This window comes from Condylura cristata, unplaced genomic scaffold (assembly GCF_000260355.1).
Source record: "Condylura cristata isolate star-nosed mole 26May11 unplaced genomic scaffold, ConCri1.0 scaffold00022, whole genome shotgun sequence".
Classification (NCBI taxonomy): Eukaryota; Metazoa; Chordata; class Mammalia; order Eulipotyphla; family Talpidae; genus Condylura; species Condylura cristata.
Genome location: NW_004567123.1, coordinates 27,671,470 through 27,692,040, shown reverse-complemented (window position 1 = coordinate 27,692,040; position 20,571 = coordinate 27,671,470). Strand labels below are relative to the sequence as shown.

Here is a 20,571-nt window from a genome sequence, read left to right as displayed (position 1 = left end):
ATTACTGGAGCACTTACTTTTTTAAAGATTTAGTTATTTACGCATACAGAACTGGGGTACAGGCTAGAGGTGCGGGGAGGTGAGAGGATTCACCAGAGACAGAGAGACAGAGTGGGGAGTGGAACAGGGAGATTGACAAAGTGAACTGCTGAGGGGAGCAGCGGGGAGACAGGAGAGGTCTGCCGCCTGTGCCATGTGGGTCAGCTCCTGGGCAGGGATCGAACTCCTGCTGCACAGGATGTGCTAGCTTCATAGTGCTGCGCTTGAACCCGTTGCACCATCAGAGAGGGCCTGCCTCACTGATGTTGTGTAAAGGGCGGGGAAGGATTTGATAATAATTTTTTTTCATAGAATAAATAACCCTTTCAGTAAATGACAAATAACACTCAAAATAGTCATCAGTGGCTATGTAATTTGTGGGACACAGTGCAAAGTGAATGTGGGGCCCCATCTCCAAAACCATTAAGAATTTTAGGCTGGGGGTAGCAGACTGTTAAGCCAAGCGTCATACCCTTCGAGGCACTGGCCCTGCGGGACTGCACACATTGGGTGCCCATGAGGTTGAACTTGAAGGCAGCGAAAATTGTGTTTCTCAGTTGCTGAGTCTGGGCCAGGTGCTCTCTGCTGCGCACCTGCCTGCGTTACTAGGCTTGTTAGCAACTCTCGGTGACTGTACTAGTGGCCTTTGCCTTTTTATGGTTACAGCCCACTGCAAGCTATGTATCTCTGTACAGACATGTACAAGATATGTAATTCTGTGCGCACACACACACACACATAAAACTGAGCCGACCATCATTAAACAGTATTTCCTTCCTACGTGCAATACCCGCTAGTTTCTCTTCAATTCTGACTTGTTGCTAGAATCTTTCATTCTGTCCAGCTGGCACCTTGTGGAGAGAATTAAAGGATGCCCTGATAGGTGGAAGCATTGGCTTGGGGCGTGTGTGGTGTTTTTGTCATTATTACATGCTGGGAAGATGATGGCTGTATGTTTAGCGATGACCTCTGGGTCGGCATCCCTGCATCTTGCTGTGAATCCAGGTTTCTTCCTCCTTCTCAGGGAGGTTGATTTTTTTTTTTTGGTCATTTACATGTAATTTTTATTCTGTTTACAAGTAGGGAGGTTAATTTCACCCTGCCTCAGTCCTATTGTCTCTGAATGTGGGAGTCAAATGAACTGGTCGGTCTGCGGCCTGAACTGTCCTCGCTGTCACACTGTGTGTGCAAACACAGGGTCGCACCCTGTGAATAGGTGTGCTCACAACAACTTAACCTCCATGCTACGTGTTTGCTCCCAACCATGTGTCTGCTGTGGTGTATGTGGCTCTCCTTGTGCTTCTATCATGTTGCCTTGGTGACTGGGGCTATAGAGTAATTTTTTAAATCAGAGAAAATCCTCCAACTTTGCTCTTCTTACTACAGGCTGTTTGGATCATTCTAGGTCTTTTATACATTCCATAAGCAGCTTATCAATTCTAAAAAATTGAAACCTACTGGAAATTTGATTGAACATGCATCAGATCTATCCATCGATTTGGAAGGAATAACTCTTTTTTTTTTTTAAGATTTATTTATTTGTGCATAAGAACTGGGGTACAGGTCAGAGGCTCAAGGGCGGCGAGAGGCTTCACCAGAGACAGAGTGGGGAGCAGAACAGGCAGATCAATGAAGTACACTGCTGAGGGGAGCAGCGGGCGGGTCAGGAGAGGTCTGCCATACCATGTGGTCACCTCCACGGCAGGCAGGGATCGAATTCATGCTAAAGTGGCTTTAGCTTCTCAGTGCTGTGCTTTAACCCGCTGCGTCACCAGGGAGGGCCGGAAGGAATAACTCTTTATGGAATGAAACTTACAGCATATATTCTTATTTAGATTGTTAGTGTCACTTGGCAATGTTTTGGAATTTTCAGAATCCTGCACATCTTTTGTTAAATAATGTTGACAACTATTCCATTTTTTATGATATTTTAAATCAAGCTTTAAATTTTGTTCTTTCAGTTCTTCGTGGCTAGGTTATAGAAATACTGTTCTTCTTGTATATTGACTTTGGATCTTTTTGTCCTGCTAAATTAATGTCTTAGTTCTAGGGGGTTTTGTTGGGTTTTGTTTTTTAGGTTTAAAAGAAATGCCTTTTAATTTAAAGTTTCTTAATTGCTGTTAAATTAAGTATAGAAAAATGTAGAAGTCCTAGGAGAATCTGATAGAACTGAAGTAAGACTGAGGTACTCAGAAACTCCAGGCTTCAGTGGGGTCCGATTCCCGCTATGCCAATTCATGCTACAAATAGAGGAATCTTTGTAACCTTGCTCAGCTTCCACTTCCTTTAACCATTTAACCATTGGGAGTGGCAAAAACCTCCTTCAAAATATGATTGAAACAATGAAATGGTATAATCTAATAAAAGCACTAATCTAATGCTGGCACATAGAGAATGTGAAAACATCCTTTCTTTTCTGTATTCCCCTCACATTCACAGGGTGAACAACTTCAGGACAACTTCCTGTTTGAAGGACAATGTTTAACATAAAAATTAGCTTTGGACTTTGAAGCAATATTTAAGCCAAGACTTTGATTCACTTAGCTCCACCTTGTATCCTGCCAGTATAGCTGGAATCCAGGCCGGGCAAGCTTCCCTTCAAATGTAGAATCAGCATAATTTAACCTCATCATAACGATCTCATGTCCTAGTTCACGGCCAGGGGTCAGCGTGGCAGCTGACTGAGCCTCAGCCAGGGCAGCCGCTTGGCAATTTCAGGGACCTCAGGGAGCAGAACAGACCCTCACAAGACTGGGAAGCGCACGTGACTGGTCTTTCCTCTCTGCCACCTTGCTGTCTGTGGGGTGTGTGTCCAGTTGGCCAAATCTTGGCTGGCATGCCCCCAGCTAAGCCGGGCCCTGGGGATTCATAGATCTTGCTTATTTCCAGGGCCAGCTAATTCCCTGTCCCCAGCAGCTGTTCCCTGGACCAGCCCTTGCTGCCACACCCCTGCAAGGAATGTCAAGTCTCATTTTCCAATGGCCCACGTTGAGGGCAGGGGTCAGGGGTAATGTTGCTTTCTGCCCCAGACCAGAGGGCCACCCTCCTGCCCTGCTCCCTCCTTCCCTTCTCAAGCTGGAGCCACAGAGTAGGGGTGGTGAAGCATACTGGCCCCTGCTGGCTCCTGCATAACTGAGAAGGGGCCAGTCCAGACCAGCCAGGAAAACTCCACAGAGCCATCTGGGGACAGTGGGAGCTCCAGAACCTCTTACCTCTATCCCCGCTCCCCCAACCCCCCTCAGAAGAGTCAAGCACCCCAGCCATGGGCATTCCCGACAGGCGCTGCTGACCACAGTGGGGCAGTGTGGAGTGAGGGCCATGCCCAGGCCTGAGAGCTGAACACAGAGGCTGCAGGACATGCTGGTCCTTGCACCTGCTTTATCATTGGTATGTGTTCATGAAATTGGCATCCTTCAAGGAAACCATTTTAACAAGTGATTACATTCAGCAATAGAGGACAGCCTGGCAGCGGCCCTGGATGAGACAAATAGGAAAGACATCTACATGGTGTGGACTGGCCAGGGACCGCCAGAGTCCTTGGCTTGCTGTGCTGAGAAGCATGAGGGCGTGGTGCAGGCAGGGTGGAGCACGGAGACCAGCTAGTGAGTTTCAGCAGTCATACAGGTGACACAGGTCGGGGACGTGGGCCAGCAGTTTGCAAAGGCCTGAGGTGTAAAAACCTGGGCTTCGCTTGCTCTTAGACTGATGAAGGGGACTGAGAGAAAGAGGAGTCGTGTATAGTCCCTGGGCTTTGGCTGAGCCCACGAGGAAGCATCGCCATGACTGAGCAGGAGGATTTGAAAGGGAATCTCAGGCCTTGGCACTGAGCATGCTGGGAGAGAGACACCCGCTAGGCGCCCAGTGGCGGGGGTGGGGGTGGGGTGGGGGTGCAGGCCGCTGCACCCAGCCAGGGTGCTCTGCACCACCAGTGGGAGCCTCCTTTTGAATGCAGATCCTTCCTCGCCTCTGGTCCCTTTTACCTCAAGGCCCTTGGGGTACCGAGCTGTCTGGGGGCCTAGCGAAGAGGCTTGCACCCAGGCCATGGGTCCTGGGGCTGCCAACACCCAAGCTGTGTCGCCTGGCTAATCCCCTGCTTCTTGTGTGGGCAGCAGCCTCTGGAAGTGGGGGTGTGATCCCTGGGGACTACTGGGCCGATACCAGCCGCACCCTGGCCTGCTTCAGGAGCCCATCACAAATGCCACCGGCTCCTCCGTTCTGGGTGGCCTAGGGGGGCTTGAGAGACGGGAGACTCAGAACTTTGATGGGTGGGTAGGACAGGGCTCACCTTGCAGATGAGCCAGAGAACTAGGTTGTGGGATGGTCACAGGAAACACCAGCACCACCTAAAGGCTCACCCCAGGGACTCGTGAGGACATGCAGGAAGCACTGGAACCACTATGAAGACAGGCCAACCCACCTGTGCTCAAGGCCACCTGTGCTCACCTGGACGTTTCAAGTTTCACTTCATCAAGGACGATTTGCTAATGTTTCTTGAGTGCTGAATATGTGCTAGGCAGTGTTCTCAGTGGTGGGGGGAGCGGTAGAGTGGGGGGCAGCAAACCTTAGTCTTTTATAGGTACAGACTGGTCAACGAGTAAAACAAATTCTGGAAGAACCGCAGGGTTAACAACAGTTAACCCTGGAAGAAGCACAGGGTTTTACATTTTAAATAGTCCTCTTCTTGAATCTGATGCAGTAAGCATATATGGCTTTGTAATTTTTTAAAAGGTCCCTCCCCTCAACAAATAAACAACATTTATGTACAAACATGATAAAAAGTCTTCTGGGTGCAAAAGGCATTTGAGGACTCTAGGCAGCGTTTTCTATTATCTAGGCTGAGGTCCCAAAGGATCTCTCTTTGTTCTTCCACCTGCTGGGGTATTCAGCTCTGCAAGGCAAGAAAGAATTAAAAGAGCAACTGAGGCAAGAGATGTGTTTTTCAGTCCCAGATGAGCTGCTGTCTGACTGTGTGACCTTGGGCAGATTCCTCTACCTCTCTGGGCCTCAACTTTTGCCTCTGAATAAATGTGCCTCTGAGCCACATTTACTCCTAAGGGTAAATTTTTTACTCATATACAGCACTGGCTAAGTGTCTGTGACTGCCTGGAGACAAGGTGAGAGGAGATTGAGAGGCGATGTTACCATCCAGCATCACAGTCGATTAGTAATGTCTGTTGTGGACACAGAGTAGACAGAGATGGCCTGTGTGGCAAATTACTTGTTGCTTGGACAAGATGGTCTCCCTTAAGGTCCATTCCAGCTGTGACCTCAGGATTTGAGATACTCAGATCTACCCCAAAGTTAAGCTTGTCTGAACATGTTCCACATTTGCAGATATTGGGAACATTTCAGTTCCTATTAACAACGGGGTGCCGGCACCAGCTCTTACCAGAGAGGCCCGATACCATGGGAAACCACTGTCACATTTCCAGGAAGTCTGTATGGCTGTTCAACTGTCAGTGGCATGACAAACCCTATGTCCATATGAGAGAAACTGGCTACTGCTACAGATCGGGTTGTTCATTTGTTTTCCCAAGGAGCCTTTCACCAGCAAACAGTGAACACTGTGCCAGTACAACATGCCTTTCTTCTACCCAGCTTCAGGAGACCAGTCCTAAATCCCTGTTTGTCTGGGAACTGTCTTGGTTTTAATACTGAGAGTCCCATATGTCAGAAAATCTCTCAGTGTCAGGTAAACTGGGGTGACTGGTCTACCTGCAATCCTTTCCCACAAAGTGAAGGGAGTCAACATTTGTTGAGAGTGAGATTTCTGCCAGATAACCCACGTATTATTCACAGCAACCCTGCAAAGCAAACTTGCTGTGCTACTCAGCAGACTCAGACTCAGAGTTCGGTCAAAATCATGGACACGTTCATCCCTTTGACAGTGGCCCCTGAAAACCAGCCATTGCCCTGAGGGCTAGAGATGCTGTGTGAGCAAGGTGGTCTTGGTCCCTGTCCCCAGGACATGCATTCTCACAGCAGAGACCAACAGCTTTTTAATTATAATGTGGGGCAGGTGACTTGGAAGGGAGATGGAAGAGACCAGAGGAACGTGGTCCGGTGGGTAAGCAGGGAAGGCTTCCTTGAGGAAATGACATTAGTGCTGAGCTGCCTGGACAAGAGCCTGGATTCTCTGGTGCTCATTTCCCAACCTGCCATGCTCCACCTTAACCCCTGCTGAAAATCTGAAATCTGACACTACTTCCATGGTCCCGCCCAGAGGTCCTGTGTTAGTATCTGATAACACATAAGAGGACTTGGTGAAGGAGCAGGGATGGCTGTTAGACAATAAAGAAGACAGAGACAACCAGCTGCCCTGGGGTTGAGAAGCGACAGTGTCCCTGGCAATGAGTGTAGAGGAAGGAGGGCATCCTGGGAAGTTCCCTGAGGGAGGTAGCTTCGCACCTGGGCTTGGGAGGAAGGGAGACCAGGCTGGGAAGGTGAGTAGGGACCAGGACATGAAGACCTGGCCTGTCAGGAGAGGACACGTAAGGGCAGGGGAGCTGTGAGTCCTGACTCCTTTCTCCCCATCTCTGCTCAGTCCCCCAGGGACACTGATGTCCCAACTTCAAACATCTTCCTGGAATGGGCGATGACACTGACCAGGGCTGTGGCACTCCAGGGCCCCTTCTTATTGGGAGGCAGAACTTCTGGAGGCCGACTGTCTCTTCTCTGTCTCACAGTGGGTCCTGGGCCTGCTCGCTTTTTCTTGGGTTTCTGAAATTGTTGTGCTTTCGTCAGAGCTGAGGTCTGGGTGAGGATTTCTGAGACTTTAACTCAGAAAGGACCTTCTCTGATTCTTAGAAGTCTAGAGTCAAAACCACCTGTAGGACATTTGGCTCTGCTATGTTTGGGGAGCATGACCTAGTCATTTAAATTCTTCATTTGTATCTTTCCAACCGTAAAGTCAGATTGATGCTGGTTTTGGGGGCATATTGTTTTTTGGTCACCAGGTAACAGAAAACCCTAAGTACAAATAACTTAAATCAACATTTTCTATAGAAATACAATAGGGACTGCCTATGTCATTTAATATTATCTAGTAGCCATGTTTAAAAAGTTGAAATAAATTTTAATAAAATATTGTATTGAACCTATTATCCCAAATATTAACATTTCTACATATAATCAATATTCAATTATTATCGGGATTATCCCTATTGGGGATTAATTGGGGGCCTTTGTCTGATTCTCCCAGGGGAGCACTGGACCCTAGAACAGAATTGAGTTTCTATTGGCAAGGAAGAAGAGAGTTGCTGGTCGGAAACCAGCCTTAAATTCAAAGTGGGCTCTATGGGATACCCCAATAGATGCTTTGCACAAAAGGGCCTTCTGATTATATTACATCACCTCTGGGAGATTCACAGTAGCTGCAAAGGAAAATCTTGTTTAAGAGTCTGATGAAGTCCCTTGGTCAGGAAACTAATCGTTTTATGTAATCTTTTCTGGCTTTGTAACACATTTTTTGGGTGATCCTCTCCTAATGTATTATTAGGGGGACAGTCCACAGGCTACATGCCCCCGGCTTGGCTTCTTGTGATTGGAACTGAATGACCAGCACCAAATGCATTGGGAAAATTCCCACAGAACAGGCAGAGGACAGAGCATCCGGTGACACAGGCCATGGCCATCCTTTTCCTGACTAAGGATCAAAAGTTCAGGTTTCTCCCCATTAATCTCCTCCAAACCTTGGATCTACACTCTACAGGGAACTGCACATAACTGTTGGCTGTGGTCTCTGGCTTCCTTTCCTTGCCTGGTGACCCATCAGAGTCTTCCTTCTTGGGATGGACAGACCAGTCTTTGTTAAAACAAATGCACGCAGCCTCGCAAGGAGTAGTAATTAAAGCCAGAGTGAACGAATGCACATTTCATGCCTATCGATCACATATAATGTGTGTAGACAACAATGTTGCATTGTAATTAAGTAATGCAGCAAATGTCACTACAAAGGCAATCCTATCACAACACATAACAGTGCTATACAATACACCCTAAATACCCTCCGGACTTTAGGTCAAGTATATCCAATTAAACAGGTAGAATTTCGATTTTAATGATGTTCACTTGAAACAAACTATTACAATGCAATGTGACTTCAAAAAAAAGTAAAATTCATTGCACCCATATTCATTATTTATGGAAGTCAGTGGGTTAGAAACTTAGTATTGAAAAACAAAACAAAATAATTTTTAAATTTAATTTTTAAAAAACACCAAATACATTCAGACTGAAGCTGAAAACCACAGCTGAGAAGCTGTCTTATGTCACCAACAGCGTTGTAACTTGTGACTCAGTAAAAGCAGAGACTTTTTTTTTTTTTAAGATTTATTTATTCGTACAGAACTGGGGTACAGGCCAGAGATGCGAAAGGTGAGAGGCTTCACCTGAGACAGAGTGGGGAGCAGAACAGGCAGATCGACGAAGTACACTGCTGAGGGGAGCAGCGGGCGGGTCAGGAGAGGTCTGCCGAGCCATGTGGTCACGTCCGGGGCAAGCGGGGATCGAACTCACGCGGAAGTGGCTTAAGCTTCTTTGTGCTGCGCTTTAACCCTCTGCGCCACCGGGGAGGGCCACAGAGAAAGACTTTTAAAATGATACATCTATCTTATGATAGTGTGGCTGTAGTCCTGTGTGTGCAGCATGCAAATATTCATTCTTTCTTCTTCATTCACGGACCTCCTGATGAAGAGGCCTTTGTTGGATGGAGTTTCTCGCTGTCTGTCTTTCATTCACACCAAGTATCATCTCCCATTTCCAGTTTCCACGAGTGAAGTGAAACATTAAAGACACTTGAGTACAGTGTCCCGAAGGTAGAAATCATCGACCTTTTAAATAATTTCATGCTTGCCACATTTGAGGTCAACCTTGTAGGGACTCTCCTTTATGGATCTCAGAGAAATAAATCCATCGTCTGCACAGTTTTACCCCGTGGGTTTCGGTGACAAGTATGAATAAACCACACAATAGGAATAGCAAGCAGGTCTGGGAACAGCCTTCCACATCCAGCCCACACAGCCCAGCAGCCGGCAGGACAGGGTGCCACGACAGGGTGCCAGCAGGTTCTCCAGACAGTGCTGCACCCTGGTCTTGGAATTCCAGCCTCCCCGTGAGAAATAAATGTCTGTTGTTTTAGCCCAGAAAACAAAGCAGATTTTCCAGAAGGAACAAAGCAGTTGGCTCATTGCAGTTCACCCCAGGCTGTGTAGTAGCAGCATCTGAAGAGCTTGAAAAAACTCCGGCGTCCACAGTGACTGAGTCATCGACTCTGGAATAAGAACGGGTGTGCACACGTGGTCTCCAGCCACGTGCCATCCTGCGTGCTGGGGAATGTGACACAGGTTGTCACTGGGGAACAACTCTACCATGGTCCTCCTCCCGAGGGTGGAATCTCTGAGGCTTTCTCCTGCCTTCAGGGGATGCTGGGCTTTCAGGGCCCATGCTTACCTGTTCTCTCACAAGCAAGGCGCCTGAGGCCGGAACCTGGTCACTTTCCCTCCCTGAGATCCCCCCTCCTGGCTCCGTTTCATCTTTCCAGTGAATCCTTTTTCTGGGTCTACATTTTAGCGTACACTGCCTGCTAAAAACTCGTCTTGGCCCTCCCTGATGGCGCAGCGGGTTAAAGCACTGCACTAAGAAGCTGAAACCACTTCCGCATGAGTTCAATTCCCGCCTGCCCCGGAGTAGACCAGGGCACGGCAGACCTCTCCTGGCCCGCCCGCTGCTCCCCTCAGCAGTATACTTCGTCGATCTGCCTGTTCTGCTCCCCACTCTGTCTCTGGTGAAGCCCCTCGCCACCCCTGAGCCTCTGGCCTGTACCCCAGTTCTGTATGCGCAAATAAATAAATCTTTAAAAAAAAAAACTCGTCTTTATTGAGCACCTGTTATGTGCTGTCCCATATATAGTTCACTTAAGTTTTGGCCAACCAACCCTCTGTACTCACTCCAAGTGAGAGACCTGGACCATCGTCTCTCCGAACGGCTGCTGTGTCTGCTTCCCATTTGTGTTCGTGATTTTTGATGGATTTTACTCTGCCTGTGGTGCCATGCACCAAGCTCCCTGGGGGCAGGGACCTTCTCTACCCCAGCACCTAGCACTGAGAATGCTGGGCCATAACACACCCCTGGGGAAGTCCAAGGGGAGAACGAATGACCATGGAGTGGTTGTGGGGCTCACCGCCTCCATGGTAGAGGATGACCAGCGAAGCCCAGCAGGCCTCTCATTTACGCAAGTTTACAGCGATTCAGCGTCAGTCAGGCTCAAACCCAGTCTATTCCACACGAAGCCGGAAGGGCAGCTGCAGGGGCAAGGGGAGACTCAGGTTTTCTTAAATTTAGGAAACTGCTGAAGGGAGTCGAGCCGGTGTTTGGCTACAGTTTTCACCCACCTCTTGCAAGTACCCCAATAACTCCAGAGTTTGAGTTGCTGAATCTAGCCCCAAACACGCTTGGCCTCCACTGCCATTCACTGCTGAGTACTCGGCAGGCGCTGAGTCAGGCGGGGTGGGGGTGGGGGTGGGGAGAAGTGGTCCCTGAATTCGGGAGAAGACAGCTTCTTGGCTGTCCCCTGGGGCTGGGGCTGGCTAGCACGGGGCCGTAGCACGGGGCTGCTAATAAGCCAGTCATAAGCTAGACACAGCCCCTCTCTCTTGGAAGGCAAAATCTGGTAGAAAGGCTTATGGTGCACAGTTTGATCACCATCACTATTTAACTGTCATTGGGAAAAGTGCTAGGAAGTTCGGAGTAACAGGACATTAGGTGGCGGTACTCAGGGCCCGGAGTTCAAGAATCTTCCTGGATGAAATCACATTTAAGCTGAAGCTTGAAACAGCAGTAAAGTCAGCAAGGGGAGGGAGAGAGAGAGGAGCGCGCCAAGGCAGGGGAGCAGGTGCAAAGGTCCTGTGGTGGGAAGGCCAGGTGCCTGGACCGTGTTCCCGACCAGTGGGGAGAGCTGGGCAGGGCGACCCCTGCAGAGCCTGACAGGCAGCTCCCGAGGCCCTAGGTCCTAGGGCCAGGGTGTTGGGAAGCCCCAGAGGATTTACAAAGCCAGAGGGTAGCCGAGGAGGGCTGGCACAGAGGGCTGTGGGCTGGGCTGTCCTCCTTGCCCTCTTGCTGTGCCCAGGGAGCGCTGCCCTATCTTAGAGAGTCCGGCTGGGGCTGGTCCCGGACTGGCTTTTCCCCTTCCCAGGCCCCACCACTCCCGGCCTCCCCAGGGTGTCGGAGCCTCTTGCCACTGGCTTCTAAGTTTCCTAATATAGCCCAGCCAGGCCAGCCGTTTCCTCCTCAGTGGGTGGCCAAGTGCTACTCTCCTGTCCACTCAGTTTTTCTTGGGCTTAAAGGGGCCATGTCAGCCCATCGCATGCCAACTTTAAGCTAAAGGTGGACTGGCTGATTTAATTTCACCAACTTGTCCAACTGAAAGGTGAAATGTTTTCTCTTTCCTGCCTTCTCTGTTCTGGTTCACTTTCTCTCCTTCCCTACTTTTTTCTTTTGAGACAAGGAGAAAAAGCAAAGCCTGACTATGAGCCTGGGTGCCGGTGTATGTATTTGGCATGTCAGCGTGGGCAAATCTTCTAGGAGCCACTTGGACCTCTCCAGGGGCTGGCACAGAGTTGTTTTCAGATGGATCAAGCAGGAAGAAGAGAATAAAGAGCTAGAGAAGGCATGGTTCATTCATTATGGTGTTCATTCATTCATTCAAATATTTGTGAAGTACCTATTTGGTACTGGAAAGGCTGCAACAGTGGACCAAAAAAAATTGGAATCCCAACCTTTCTGGAACTTATATTCTAGAAAGGGAGATGATAATAAAAGAAAAAAAAAAACCCCAAATTATATGTTACAATAAGGATGCTTAGAATAAAAATGAAGCAAAGAAGGGAGGTATTTCTCCTCACTAGGTGCCAGGATGGAGTGCATCAGCTTGACTTAACGTGAATCCTGCTTCCTTGGTCAAGTCACCTAACCCTCAGACCACCAACTTCCGGTCCTCTAAGTGGCCTTCATATCGGGACCCGACTCCCAGGCTGTTGAGAGGTTAAGTGAGTCCTCACCCTGTACGATCCTTCACAGGGGCCCTTCGTGCCGGCAGGGCTGGGGCAGGCTAGAAGGGCTCCCTGAGCAGCAGGAGTCTCTGCAGGGGTGACCAGGTGGCGTGGAGCCAGGCAGGTGAGCTGTCCTTCACCTCCAAGGTCATGGTGCACTAGTTCCTAGAGCTCAACATCTCAAAGGTCGGTCAGATCTTAAGAGAGCTTCCTGTTCAGTGCTGGAAGACAGGACACGAACACCAGACAATCAAGGTCTTTACAAGGGATTACAGTGCCCAAGCTCATGCACTGGGATGGAGTTCTGAACAAGTTCAGCCAATGAAGCAAATATTTATGGCGCGTGTGGCACACCCCCACGTGCCAGGCCTTGTCCCAGGTGCTGGGGATGCATCCGAGAACAAAACAGGAAAGATGCCTGCACCCACACTTCTTCCATTCTAGCGGAGGAGGGGAGGGGCAGTCGTAGCTTAATGAGTGAGTCATGTGGAATGTTGGCAGGGGGTAAATGTTATAGAAAAAAAGTCAAAGTGGACCAGGTGAGCTTGGCACTTGGGGTGGAAGATACAGGCAGACTGGTCTCAGTGAGCAAGATGTGACAGCCCCCCGGAGAGGGAGTGTTTCAGGCTGAGCGAGCTGCGTGCAAAGCCCCCCGGCTGAGCTTGGGGGTCTCTTCCCAGTTTATCGCCCAGCCCTCCTCCGCATGTGGGAAGAACACTGTTTGGGTTTTTTGGTTAATCCCAGGAAAGCATCGGCTTGTATTTAAAACAGCTCAAATATCCACCTTTGATTCAATGATGGGGACATAAGAGGCGCCGGGGGAGTGCGGCTGGGGAGAGAGACCCGGAAGGTGGATGGGGTGTGGGTGAGGGAAGAGGATGAGCGGGAGGTGGCGTTGTTGTGCCAGTACCACTCTCCCCGGCTCGCCAGCACACACGCCTATGCACACTCACCACCTCCTCCGCTCCGACAGTCACATGACCTTCAGTCCCGTGACTTGAGCAGCATCGGGCAGGGTAGCCATGCACACACCCTGAACCGGATGTGCTGGCGAGCCTGGGCTGTGCCGGCTGACGCTCAGTCTGTACCACACTCCAGCCTTTCCTTGTGCGCTGCAAGACCCCGAAGGTCCTCAGTCTGAGACAGTCACGTGATCTCGGGGACCTCCGCACACACTGCCTTGCACACTCATGATGCTGCGGACTCCCACAGTGCCTCTCCCTGTACACCCACACACCCGCACAAAGAGCCACCGTGTGCTTGCGTTCTCTCTTGTGAGACTCATTTGTGCACACTTGTTTGTGCACATTCGCTCCAACCCACACTCACAGCGCCTTTTCTGCTCAGATGTCACACTTTAAAACTAACACAGGGGCCCTCCCTGGTGGCGCAACGGGTTAGGACGCAGCACTGCAAGCTGGCTCAGCCGCTCCAGTGCGAGTTCAATCCCCAACACAGGGGTGACCTACATGGTGGGGCAGACCTCTCCTGACCCACCTGCTGCTCCTCTCAGCAGTGTACTTCATCCATCTGCCTGTTCTGCTCCCCACTCTGTCCCACACCTCTGGCCTGTACCCCAATTCTGTGTGCATAAATAAATCTTTTTTAAAAATAACACTAACACATTCCCTCACCCCCAGTTTTTCACCCCAAAAGCCCGCCCGTGTTCTCACCAACATATGTGCGCACCCTCGAGCCTCTCCCTGGCTCTTGCGGCTTGCTGCTCGTCCCCACCCGTTTAACCGCCAGCGCTCGCCCCTGCTCCCAACGGCACCGTCACTCACGCGCACTCCTGTCACCACGTCGTGTCCCCTCCAGTGGAGAAATTCACAGGGTTGTGCCAAGCCCTGGCTTGCTCACTCTGTGACACGCGTAGCACCTCACATCCGACGGCTTCGCCCGCTTTTCTAACCTCGCACTTCCCGCCCTGCCACGGCCTTGTGCAAGCTGCCCTGGCACACGCAGGTGAGCGTGCGCGCCGGGACCTGTCGCGCGGCCCCACTGACACCCCTCTCTCGCCTGCAGGGACGTACCAAGGCCAGTTCACCAACGGCATGCGCCACGGCTACGGCGTGCGCCAGAGCGTGCCCTACGGGATGGCCGTGGTGGTGCGCTCGCCGCTGCGCACGTCGCTCTCGTCCCTGCGCAGCGAGCACAGCAACGGCACGGTGGCCCCGGACTCGCAGGCCTCGCCCACCGCGCCGACCGCCGACGGCCCGACGCTGCCCTCGCCCGCCATCCCGCGCGGCGGCTTCGCGCTCAGCCTCCTGGCCAACGCCGACGCCGCGGCGCGCGCCAGCAAGGGCGGCGGCCTGTTCCAGCGGGGCGCGCTGCTGGGCAAGCTGCGGCGCAGCGAGTCGCGCGCGTCTCTGGGCAGCCAGCGCAGCCGCGTGAGCTTCCTCAAGAGCGACCTCAGCTCCGGCGCCAGCGACAACGCCTCCACCGCCAGCCTGGGCGAGGGCGCCGAGGGGGCGGACGAGGCAGCGCCCTTCGAGGCCGACATCGACGCCACCACCACCGAGACCTACATGGGCGAGTGGAAGAACGACAAGCGCTCGGGCTTCGGCGTGAGCGAGCGCTCCAGCGGCCTCCGCTACGAGGGCGAGTGGCTGGACAACCTGCGCCACGGCTACGGCTGCACCACGCTGCCCGACGGCCGCCGTGAGGAGGGCAAGTACCGCCACAACGTGCTGGTCAAGGGCACCAAGCGCCGCGTGCTGCCGCTCAAGAGCAGCAAGGTCCGCCAGAAGGTGGAGCACAGCGTGGAGGGGGCCCAGCGGGCCGCCGCCATCGCGCGCCAGAAGGCCGAGATCGCTGCCTCCAGGTAGGGCCCCGCGGGGCGGCCAGGGGCTCCCACCCCACTCGCGAAGGGGGCCGGGCCGGACACAGCCACACCTGCTTCTGCTTCTTTCCCATCAAAGAGGTTTCCCCATGGCCTTTCCAGGGGTCATCGGACCCAAGGTTACCAGCACGCGGCTGTTCATCTGTCTATTGACACCGTTCCTTCATTCACTTCACCATCACCTTCACCCCTTACTGAAAACCATCTCTTCGCCCAGCTGCTACCCACCCCAGCCGCCCACCCCACTTCTTGTTACTCAAGAAGTGAATCACCTATTCAGCCCCCCAAATACATGTGCAACTGGTCAGACAACCACTCTTCTACCTAGTCATCCATCCATTCCCCCAACTTACTAACTCACCTCTCTCTCTGCTGCCACTTGAACAGTTACTCTTTGGAACATTCACCCAACTCTATTCCCCCAGCCACCAGCCGTCACTCAGCCTTTCTGATGTTCACCTGAACAACCATCCACTCACCAATCACTTCTACATCAACCCCGTCCACCCATCCAACTTTGTGTCCTTCTATCCTCCCTACCATCCGGTCACCCACCCATCCATTCAGCCAGGTACCCGTCCAAACATCCAGACACCTGTTTAGCCAACCACTCGTGTCCTAGTCCACCAACCACGTACATGCCATCAACTCTCAGGCCCCTCCCATGATCCTAACATCCACCCACACATTCATTCACAGTTACCTCCATTAATCTAGCTATTTCCATCCCAACTGTGCTTCCATTCAATGACACATCTACTCCCACCACATTCCCAGCTGTCCGTCCGTCCGCCCACCCATCCATCCATCCATCCAACCTCCTTTATCACCCATCAATGCATCACCTTCCCATCCACTCCTCACTTTCCCTTTTATTCATATAAAACCCCTCTGTGTCTTCCCATTGAACTTCAGGAGAAGTTCCGCTGTGGCCTTCAAACATTTATAGCACCTAGGGTATACACAGTGCTACCTTAAGTGGTTTTCAAATGTTGATTCATTCCATCTTCTTAATGACCTCTTAAGGTCAGTCCTGCTTGGATTTTCATTTTACAGATGAGCTGAGGCTCAGAGAGATGAAGTGACTTGTTCAAGTCACCCATGTAGTGAGTGGCCTTTCACATCTGGTCCCTCCCCTCCTCTCCAGCCTCATTTTGGGATCTGGGTTTTTCCTCTGTGCTGTTCACGCTGGCCTGAGGACCTGTTCAGAATGCCTTCCTTCCTGCTGGCCAACTACCCTTCCTTCCTCTTGCTGCCACTTCTTTCCTTCTCCCCTTTGCAGCTCAGGTCAAGCCTGACACCCCTAAGAGAGCTGGGTTGCCGCCGCCGGCTGATTCTCATGCAACACAAATGTCTTCTTAGACTCAGGGTTGCGGCTTTGTGGTTAGTTTTTTAACCTGCTGCATATAAAGGGCTCTCTCTGTACCCACGGCCAATCAGAGGTGTTTGCCTATATTAACTCATTGAATCCCTACAAGATCTTGACCGGCCAGGTGCTGTTATCTTTCCCTTCTGGTAAGTATGGAAGGAACTGCAGGGACAGCAGGTGTGGAAGGCGTTGGAGAGAGGCGCCGGCCTGCTGCTGGCTGCCTGCATGGCGGGAGGCCCGTGTTGGTCAGTGGGGCTGAGCAGACCAAAGCTTTTTGTTCCACCATCTTTGGCTCAGACACCTGGGTGGCTCAGTTTGCCTGTGTGAGCTTCGCCGGGGGCACCATTACTTAGCTGCGTGTTCTTGGCTGCATCAGCCTCGTCTTCAGCCTCCGTTGTGTAGGGCTGGGCTGAGTTAAGAACGTGCAGGTCTGTGGTTCACAATCCTGTGTGGACTTGGGTTCCCCCCGAAGCCAACTTCGAGGTGGCGATACTGTGCTGGACATTCGTCGGGAGCACTGTCAGGGTTAAGCCTTGTGCTGGAGGACAGGAGCCGGCTGCCCTGCCCAGGGCGTGCAGCAGTGGCAATGACCTTCGGCGCTGCCCTGACTGAGAGGGGAGGCGAGAGCTTTCTCCCCTCTGCCGCCCTCCAGATAGGGGCCTGCCCTGGGGTTGGCCAGCCCTCTCTGATCAAGGGAGTCTCTGGCGGTATTACAGGGTAGCCCAGAGTGGACTGGGCGCCTGTCTGTGGGGCCTCACCCGTGTGCTCACAATTCAGTTATACTGCAGGTACACACAAAAGGGTCAGTATCGGGTTTGTTTACAAAGGGGCATCCTCTTTTTATTTTTCATGACCTCAATGGCTTCAAGGAGACCTGGTCAGGAATTCTGTAGACTGTCTCTCTGCTTGGGCTCATCTGATTGTATCTCACGATTAGACTGAGGTTATAATTTTCGGGGAGAGGACCCCAATGCAGGTGCCCTTCTCCTCACATGCGATCATGAGCCTGATCTTGCATTAACTCTGATGGTGTTGACCTGATCTCTTGGTTAGGGTGACATCAGCTGTTCTTGTTCCTATTCCATGCTTACTTCTTTGAAAGTAAGGCATGAAGTTCTACCACCATTCAAGAGGGAGACGGGTCTGGAACCCAGCTCTGGGGCAGGGAATCAATGTGTATTATCCGGCATCCCTCTGTACGGGTGATATGTCTCTTCTTGCAGAGGAATATTTAAAATCATGATGTGTTGCATCAGCAACACCACACGGATAAAGAAGCGGGTGTCGCGGGGCAGGCCCACAATGCAGGACGCTGCCGAAGAGCCAGATCCTGACCTTTTTATAGAATCATCATACAGCATCAGGTGTGAGGGGATGGAGAAAGGAAAGGGGAGGAGGGTAACTAGAGCAGGTGCTGTCCCCAGGGCTCAGTCTGCCCTCCACGGTCTCCTCTGCTGATGGCTATGCGTTATGACTGAGCCCCAGCCTAGCTCCCCAGTCAGCTTCCGTCGTAACAGCAGGCATGCCACTGCCCAGCTTCGGGGCACCCTCTTCCTACACGGGTCCTGGGCCCCTCCCCGGGGTGTCCACCGTCATACCTCGTGATGCACACCCTTCCCAGCGTGGTCCAGCTTTCTGCTCTTGACTGATTGGAAAGGCACCTTGCAGGCTGGGCTCCTGTACCTGGTTGACCGGGCAGTTCTGCCCTTGCTTAGGCACACAGAACCGCAGGTAACAAAACAGTGGCCGAGCAGGCCGCTCGGGCCTAGCAGACCCACAGTCATGCCAAGCGTGTGCAGTCATGATGGCCATGACCCAGGCCCATTCTGGCCCTGGCCACGCAGCCCCCAGGTAGGTCACAGTACAGGCTCTTGGTTCCAAAGGCCTTGATTGGAATTCTGGCTTTTCTCCTGAAAAGCTGTGTGACCTTGGCCAATGGTTGTTCCACTCTGAATCCAATGCTTTTTCCCCTGGGATGTACTGAAGAGAAGATGTGGTAATAACACCTGGAAAGTGCCTGGCCCGGAGCAGCCAGCATCAAAGCCAACCTAGTCACCCAATGTGCTGGACCTTAAGGGCAGGAGATGGGAGCAGGGGAGAAGCCCTCCCCTTGTTCTTCCTGCCTAGACCTGTGTCCTGGAACATGACAGTGCTTCGCTCCAGGGCACCCGGGTGTCAGTGGGAGAGTCGCTCTCCGCCGTGCGCTGGTGCTGGGAGGGCCCCGGGGCCACTTGGATTTCTTGTGCATCCGGGGAGTGAGGAGCGTGTCTTGTAGCCACAGGGTTGGTGCATGTCGGGGGGGGGGGGCAGCTGCCAGCTGCCTGGCTGGATTTTAAACTCAGACTGAATTTCCAATTAAGGCAATCTTGGGGAGGAAAAGCAGGCTGTCTGCCTTCCAGGGGCTGGGGTGAGTAATCTGTGGCTGCCGAGGGAAGGAAGCGTGTCCGGCAGCCACCAGCCTCCTGGCCTGGTGGCCTGGTGGCCTGGTGTTTCTGTGGGTTCTTAGGGTGACGTGGAACTTGTATAGGGGCTCATGGCAACTTCCCCAGGGGACCTCAGGAGCTTCCCAACGTGGGCTATGCAGTGTGAAAGATTCTAGACCTACATGGCCGTGTGGTAACCAGCAGCTGTGTGTGGCCATAAGCTTTGACACCAAGGCTGGTCCTCGTGGACAGTTGAGTGAGAAATCTACATGCGACTTCAAAAGCTTTAGTATGAGAAGATTATGAAGTATTATATTTTTACACTGGATTTTTTTCAATTGTGAATTATATTTTGCAATGATCGCATGGTCCCTAGGTTGGGTTCAACAAAACATAGTCTTGAAATTCATTTCACTGATGTCCTTTTTTTTTTTTTTAAGATGTTATTTATTTATGCATACAGAAACTGGGGTGCAGGCCAGAGGTACAGGGGCAGTGAGAGGACAAAGACAGCGTGGGGAGCAGAATAGGAAGACTGATGAGATACACTGCTGAGGGGAGCAGCGGGCAAGCCAGGAGAGGTCTGCTGTGCCATGTGGGTCACCTTCAGAGTTGAGGATCGAACTCACACTGAAGCAGCTGCGTCCAGCTTGCAGTGCTATGCTGTAACCCCTTGTGCCACCAGGGAGGGCCCTCTCTGATGTCCTTTTACTGCTTTGAATGTAGCTAGAACAATCTTTAATTACCTTGTGTTTTGATTGGACAGTGTTGCTCTGACCCTCTTAGGGCCTTGGAGTAAATTCAACTCCATCCTGACCAGGTGGGAAACCGAGGGACAGAAAGAGTGAGAGTGACTCGGGTGTGGAGGGGAGCTGGCCTCTCCACCCCTGATTTTGTGGTAAAGGACCCCTCAGCCTGCCTAGGAATGTCATGATGCTGGGCTGGGTACTGGGAGCTGGGATATTTGGGGAGGCCTTGAATTTTTCTGGTGTCACGCCAACACCCTGATAAATGGCTTCCTTCTGGAAGGAGCACACGAAGTGGCTAAGAGCCGGCTGGGGGCCTCCCTGGCGCAGCAGGTTAAAACACAGCACTATGAAGCTGTCCGCAGCCACTGCAGCACAAGTTCGATCCCCGCCCGGGGCTGACCCACAAGGCACAGCAGACCTCTCCTGTCTTGCCCGCTGCTCCCCTCAGCAGTGTATTTCAGTAGATCTGTCTGTAGTGCTCCCCACTCTGTCTCTGGCTGGGGTATAGGCCTACACCCCAGCTCTTGTATGCATAAATACATCTTAAAAAAAGAGAGGGGGAAAAATGTACAAATGATGTAAAAATAAACTTTTGTAATAAAAAAAAAAAAGAGAGGGGAGCTTTGGTGCTTTCTCTTCTTGCTACATCTTGTCTTCTCTCTAGGCTCAATTCTTTCGCCTCTAAAAAATAGAATAATGACACCTGCCCTGGGTAGGTTTTCATGAGTCAGAGACCGTATACGAAGCTCTCGGCATAGGCCTGGAGGCGGGAATGTTCTGTGAACATTGCTGCCGTGGCCATGTCTGGTGGCAGGGGCTTTGGCTGTCCCCCTCCCTGCTGGCCTGGGGGTCACAGCATCTCAGGTTTTGTACCAGGATGGCATAAGCTAGTCCCGAGGACAGGGCCGCTCGAAGGTCCATCTCCTGCTCCTCCAGCCTCCCCCCCCACCCCCAGGCTGCAGGCTGGCCCTGGACGCTCCCAGGCGGAGAGCAGGGCTAGATTTGGCTTTGTGAGTTTGTACTATGTGGTAGCAAAGGACTCAGGCTGTGGCATTGGATGGACCAAGGTTTGAGTCTGAATTCAAAGCTGTTCTTTTTTTTA

The 20,571-nt window shown here is 51.8% G+C and overlaps 1 protein-coding gene across 1 annotated transcript in view; it reads left to right on the top strand.

The window, feature by feature from the left end:
* Positions 1-20,571, top strand: part of JPH2 (junctophilin 2) — a 46,237-nt gene that overhangs the window by 4,471 nt on the left and 21,195 nt on the right. The window contains exon 2 of the mRNA XM_004687017.2: positions 14,112-14,910. Coding sequence (XP_004687074.1) covers positions 14,112-14,910 — 799 coding nt within the window. The remainder of the gene's footprint in view (positions 1-14,111; positions 14,911-20,571) is intronic.